We start from the raw sequence: 7115 nt of genomic DNA on the forward strand, positions 1-7115 counted from the left end.
GGCGGGGAGAGGTGCGGGGGTCCCGGCCTCACCCGGCAGAGCCCGTCGTGGAAGACCCGCGGGTCGAGGCGGCAGGCGATAGCGGCCGAGGGCAGGTCCCGCAGTGCCACCGCCTCCATCTGGTCGTCAATGAAGCTCCACTGGGGCTCGTCCGGCCCCCGCCACCCACCGCTCCGCGCCGCGCTGGGGAAGCAGCCACAGCCGCCAGCCCCCCCGGGCTCCATGGCGGGCGGAGGAGGGGCTGAGCCATGCCCGCTGCGCGCGCAGCCAGGCAGCCGAGGGGTACAGTTGAATCGTTCCGTACCCGCCTCCTCGTGCCGGCACGGCTCAGCCAATGAGAAGCAGCGACCTCTCTTGCGCAACGCATGACCCGGGTGGCACCGCCGCCGCCATCTTGAGTGAGGGCAATGCCCACTCCCCTCCGTTCTGCTCGGCGGGCACCGCCCCCCATCCCCCCACCTAGCGGGGAGATGCCATGTGCCCTCACCCTCCACGGGTGTTGCTGCCAGTCAGCACGGACGCAGGGCAGATACACACGCATGTTTCGTTTCATTTGCAGAAACACAGAAAGTGAGGGTTGGAAAGGAGCTGAAGAGATCATCTAGTGTAACCCCCTGCTCCAAGCAGAACTGTCCCCCCGGCTACATCCTGCCAGCCAGGGCGTTGTCTACCTGGGTCTTAAACACCTCTAAGGATGGAGATTTCGCAACCTCTCTGGGCAACCTGTTCCAGTGCTTTACTGCCCTCTTTGTAAGATTTGTTCCTAATATCCAACCTAAACCTCTCTTGTTGCAACTTGAGACCGTTGCTTCTTGTCCTGTCATTTGCTACTACTGAGAGCAGTCTAGCTCCATCCTCTTTTGAACCACGCTGTAGGTAGTTGAAGGTTGCTATAAAATCCCCCCTCAGTCTTCTCTTCTGCAGATTAAAGAAGCCCAGTTCTCTAGAAGTCATGTCCCCTAGCCCCCAAACCATTTTAATTGCCCTCTGCTGGACCCCCTCCAATTTGTTCATATCTTTTCAGGGGGTGGGGTGCAAAACTGAACACATACTCCAGATGGGGCCTCCCCAGTGCAGAAGAGAGGGAAGAATCACTTCCCTTGATCGGCTGGCAATGCTCCTACCAGTGTGGCCCAGTATGCTGTTAGAACATAACATATAAAAATAAGCCTGGGTGAAAAGCCCAAGGCATGCATGGTGTGGACAGCTGCATTCCTGGAGCTGGAGGAGTTTCCGTGGCTAATTTTACCTCTGTGTTTCATGTGTTCTTGAGGACACCATTTTGGAGGCAAACTGCCTTGTCCCACCATCTGTTTGGATGCCATTTCAGTTTCAAACATCTCCTGAAGAGAAATGGAAAAAAAAAGGAGGGGGGGGGGAGAGTCAAAGAAAAAAACCCACACAAACCACTTCCCTGCCTATTTCCCCCCACTTCATCTGGGCACAAATCAGAAGCTGCAGCATCGTCTTTGCACATCTCTCCTCCATCCCCAAAAAGTCCCAAGCACTACCATCACCCCCCTAAGATAGATCCCAACCTGATCAAAGTGTTTTTATATGTTCTAGACCAGTGCTGCCCAACATCTTTGCCCTCCAGGCTGGCTGGGTTGTAATCCAGCCAGCCAGTAGATCTGCTCCAGCTAATCTATGGGAGAAGCTGATCACACAGGTCAATTCTTGGAGGTCAGAGAAGCAGTATAGCACTGGAATTTTCCTACCTGTGCTAAGGAGCTGCCTATGCCTCTTTAACAAGAGTGTCTTAAATGAACAGCTGTATGTGGGCACACTGAGAGCAGCATGCATATTTGAAATGAGATATTTAACATAGAACTTTTCTTATTAAGTTATTTTTAAAAATTACTTGAATTGCAAACAGACGTGTCGTGTTCAAACAAAGAGAGAGAGCATTTGAAGTTCTAAATCATTTATTAGTTTTAAAGAGTAGGTTTCTGTAAATATGTATAATGTACTTACAGACATTCATGCAAATATAAAACACACATACACAAAATATAGTGCAGGATTCCTTAAACCAGGCTAAGTTATTTAAAACATTAGGGACTGAACTAAATAGATAGCAAACAGTTAAACCACTATTTAAAAAAAGGAAAAAGAAAAAAAAATTCTGATTGTAGAAAGATCTTACTTCCAAAATCCTGCCTAGAGAAAACATTTATACTAACAAAATGAACTTCTGAAAAACTAATTCTGACAACTTAACTACTGGAATATTCAAATGCCATTGATGATCAGCACTGCAAGGTTTACAGAAAAGACAACAGCCCCAATGCTTGACTTACCTCAATTACCATAGGCTGACACCGTATTTTTGGCCTTTCTTTTTTTAAAATGATCTGTGTGTCAAAAAATTTCAGTGGCACATTGCAGTGTATTAAACTTAAAAATTACTGGGTTAAAATAATTCTGATGTCATTTTATTGGAATATATCCAGCAAGGAGGACAGGACCATTTAAAATGCATTCAGGCTCAATTATTCAGCCTCAGCCAGGAAAAACATCCTGTTTGCAATCATTGAGGCCCATGATACTCAGGCAGGGTGAAGCAAAATCCTTTAAGGGTATCATGCAACTTTAGCACTGTTATATGTACAGACACCTACACGTGACTCAAGAGAAACCCAGAGATTTGAAATAGGAGTTCATATTGTCAAAACATATCTGACTTGTGGTGACAACTGAAGTGATTATGAAGTCATTATGATCCAGGAAATGTGAGAAACAAGAATTTTGGTGTGCAAGAATTTTAGTGGGCAACATCTTTTATTAGACCAACTGCATAGATGGGATAAACTTACATAACCTTTCAGGTATCACAGTACTCTTCCTTGGGTCTCTGAAAAAGCAGCAGATACAGCAGAGCTAAGCAGCAGATGGAACAAGGGCTTATGTAAAACTCACAATGTAAATACAAACAAGATATAAAGACAAATCAGGTAGCCAACAGACAAGAGATGCAGTAAAAACTTGACAAATGGAAGGGCAGGATCATTCAGGAAGGTCGTTATTACATGCATTTGTGTGGGTGGTAGTCTTTTCCAGTTCTCCGCAACAGAAGAATTATTTTTTTTAAAAGGAAGCCAAGAGATGATTTTTCCTGAGGGGTGCCTCAAGTGTAAAAAGGTTGAGAACCACTGATTCAAGCCTTCATCAAGATGATAACTTCTTATCCTAGATACATTATATTTTCACAAGAATCCTCCAGTCCCTCCATTCAGTGTGGTCCTCTTCTTCTGTTTTTACCCTGATTCCAGAATTATTTTTAAAAAGCTAGTGTACACTCATGAGATTTAGGTAAATTCAGACGTTGAAATTACTTTGCGCTTCAAGGCAGCTAACTCCATCTCTTCAATTTTTATCTTGGCAGTTCTATATAAAGCCTACTTAGCTGCTAAACCAGATCTGTTGTTGATATAAACAGCAAAATTAACTCTTGCCTTATAAAGTCTATCCACTAAATATGGCTAGGTTTCTGTGCAGGGTAAACTGGAAAATACTTCTTTAAAAATGGCTTCTAACTAAAATATTAAAAGGAAATTATGTGAATTAAATTCCAAGTAAAATGTCCTGCTTGGTTATGTAATTAAAGAAAGTTAAAGTTTATTCTTTTCACAAGTGCAAATGATTGAAATCCAGTATTATGTAGTTTTGTGCACAGTTATCTTACTAAGACATGTATTCTGCTATCTTGCTAATTACTGCATTCTAGTACAGAAATGAGTCTTCTGCCATAACAAATACCTCTCAATTTGCAATTTTAATTAAAATTCCAGGTTTGTGGACAAAAGCAGTATTATTTTGTTACATTTATTATTGCAGTGCCCAGAGGCCCTAGAGGAGATGGTTTTTCTGTGCTAAACATTGTACCAGTACAAGACAAAGTCTCTGCCTCTCAGGGTTTGCAGTTCAAATAAATAAGCACTATAATCTGCATTTTACGCATGGAGCAGCAAGATGCAGAAACATTTAATGACTTGCCCTTACATCTCATAGAAAGTTTGCAGCAGAATTGAAAAATTGAACCCAAATCTCCCGAGTCCCAGTTCTGTCCTCTAACAACAAGTTCATATTGCTTATTTATTTTTACATACGAGGAATCCAATATATAGTTTGGGTAAATAAGGTTATGTAAAATCTAGGGGAGGAAGGAAACAAAGATAGGCTTCCACAAATGTCAGAACAGGGGTTTGGGAGCATCTTTAGAAGAAAATGTACATAAAAGAAATAATATGATAACAACAGACTTCATATTTCTAGCATAAAATTATAACCAAATTCTACATCAGTAAACTACAGTGTTAACAGTCTTCTGTACTAGCATAGATTAGAGGCAAACACCGCCACCTAGTGGTGGACGAGAAAGCACAAAGGCAATGGATTTTTTTAATATTACGCACACAGACACGCATCTCATTTATAATCCAAGTGGCTGTATGTGTTCCCCTCCCCCCAAAGTTCTTGCCTTTCAAATGCAGGCAGGCTACCATATACCACCATGGAAAAACTGGGGAAGAAAACAGTAAAATACACCATAACTTTTCATTGAAGTGTATGGGACTCGATAAGCTGTTCACAATATGTGAAAATGATACACTTTTGTGAAGACATGGGATCCCTGTGAATGTATGCAGGTAAGTGGTAGTGGGTGACAGGCAAGACACCCATGTATGAACAGGACAGGGTTGCAGCTCTCTAGCATCATAAAGATTTTGGCTCAGCTAGCCACTACGTTATTAAATTTTATTTTTTTAAAAACCAATTTGTTAGGTCACTTCCTTTAGGCCAGGGAAGCAGTGGGAGTCTTGCAACCAAATCTCCGAATTCATATTATTTTAAATCAGCCTGTTTTCTGACTAAGTTATATCACAAGGAGAAAGCAGTAAAGTTAAGGGTTTGCAGTACAGGCATAGTGGCCACTCTGGGCCAGCACACTTGGGGACTCGATCAGAGCTAAGAGCATGGACTTCTAAAGCTCAAGAACCTAAGAACCACTGTTTGATAGACATATAGGGCCTCTTGAGAGTGGTATGGAGGGAGTTTTATATATTCACCAGTGGTATCAGACCCTTGATACAAGGTATACTGCTATTTGTTTCCATTTTTACTGTTTTCAGCAGCAATAATTCAATGCCCAGATGGCTTCTCTGGGTCCTTTCCTGCTCAGTCCTTTCCTGCTCAACTCCTCCCACAGGGAAGGCCTGATTAAGGCACCAGTATATGCATGAGGCCTTTGCTTCCAATGGCAAACAGCTCTGCTCCCTAAAGATCCTGAATTTAGGATACACATGGTCCTGTTCCTCCCCTTTCAAAACCGTAAGAGGGTGGTGGTATTAGTACTTTAAACAGTTCCAGATTTTGTGTACTGTTCTTTCCTGTAACCACTGGGAGACAAAGCTGGGGAAAGAGAATGCTTAGTAGAAGGTTAGGTATAGCATCATAGGCCACAGCCAGATGCATGGGGATGTTTGGTTCCCCAGGGATAACTAGTAGCAGTGCACCTTGTGCTGCTGCTAGTTCTCCCTGGGAACACCTGTGCCACGTATGCTCTGGCAGACAGCAAGTTACCCCTGGGTGGGCACTATCACTGTTAATTTTCTGTTTTTTCCCATTTGAATTTGTTCGACTTTAATATCCAGTCACTAGTTCATGCTACTGTTCTCTACACCATTAATAACTTTTAGTACCAATTTGTTTTCCACCCCATGAGGGTGCTTATCTTGCAACAAAATCTTTTTTTAAAATCTTCTTTTTGATAAAGTAAACAGAGTAAGCTCCAGGGAATATTTTGTGGCTCATTTCTGTACCTTTTTAAATTATTCAGCCTTCTTTAAAAAGTGTGGACCCAGAACAGAATGTAGTACCTCGCTTCTCGGCCTCTTGAAGGCTCAGATCGAAAACATCTACTAACGATATTCTACTATTGGTCTCACCATCACCTTCTTATGCCTGCTCACAGCTCCCCTCTTTATATATTCATCAGCCTTTTTTGCTACAGTATCATACTAGGAGCTCATGCAGCATTGCTTGCCTATTGCAGTCAATGTAACCTCGGTTATAGAGGTTTGGACTACAATTATAGGGCTAGATTTTCACACATATTAAAGACTGGAAAAGTCAACTGATACTTGCTGCATATATTACACTGCATACATTAAGTCTGATCTTTTTAATTCTTAAGGGGAAAAGTAAAATTGTACAAACAGACAGCTGTGTTCTCAATCAAATATAGGGACATAGCTACCGGTATTATAATAAAAGAGTAAACAATTCTCTCTCTCATGTTCCAATAATTACTATGTGTTTGCAAAATTCATAAATAAGTTATTTCTAACCCCCATTACCATAATGTCTAAGCACTTCAGTCTTTGATGTATTTGTACTTAAAACATCTCTTTCAGGTAGAAAAATGGTCTTATTTCTGATTTACAGTGAGGTAAATAATGAATAAATAACTTCCCCAAATCAGAGTGGAAGCAAGAAATTTAAGTCTTTGAAAATCAGGAATTAAAAGTCAAGGCACATGTAACCCACACAGCACAATAATAGCCCCACAGGTATTATTAATGGACAATTTGTGCTTTTTCTGTGTATTATTTGGACCTATTGGCACTTTTTTACAATTTTGACTGATCGTTGACAGAACTTTGACTTGTGAAATTCCCAACCCTAGCAATAACAATTCTGTTACCCTGCTTCAGCCACTGGATCTATGCCTTAGTACTGCTTCATGTCTATGTATTATGACAACAGTGTTACTGAGCCACTTCCAGTAGCTACTCCTACTCCTGTTTAAAATAGGACATCACAAAGACTAAGGATAGGGAAAGGTGAGAGGTAATAAATTCTGGGTCAGGAGATGGGAAAAGTGAGAAGTATTAAATTCTGACTAGGAAATCTATTAGAATTTAGTACCTCTGAGCTAGAACTTGGTCAAAAGGGAAAGGAAGACCAGCCTGAATCACAATTTACTCCCCTGAAGCCCAGGAGTGAGGTGAGAGGAAAGGGGGTAATACATTCTGACAGGTCCAACTAGTGCTCAGGTGGCCTGTACGGTACTGTGCATATGGGTTGCTAGTTTCTGTGACCAATAGCATCCA

The 7115-nt window shown here is 42.0% G+C and overlaps 1 protein-coding gene across 1 annotated transcript in view; it reads right to left on the reverse strand.

Annotated features, from left to right (window-relative positions):
- Positions 1-224, reverse strand: part of RCAN1 (regulator of calcineurin 1) — a 65008-nt gene extending 64784 nt beyond the window's left edge. The window contains exon 1 of the mRNA XM_019528894.1: positions 33-224. Within this exon, the coding sequence (XP_019384439.1) occupies positions 33-224 (192 nt within the window). The remainder of the gene's footprint in view (positions 1-32) is intronic.
- Positions 225-7115: the final 6891 nt, after the last annotated feature.

Source organism: Crocodylus porosus, unplaced genomic scaffold, assembly GCF_001723895.1.
Source record: "Crocodylus porosus isolate Cpor-Errol unplaced genomic scaffold, CroPor_comp1, whole genome shotgun sequence".
NCBI classification, from domain to species: Eukaryota; Metazoa; Chordata; order Crocodylia; family Crocodylidae; genus Crocodylus; species Crocodylus porosus.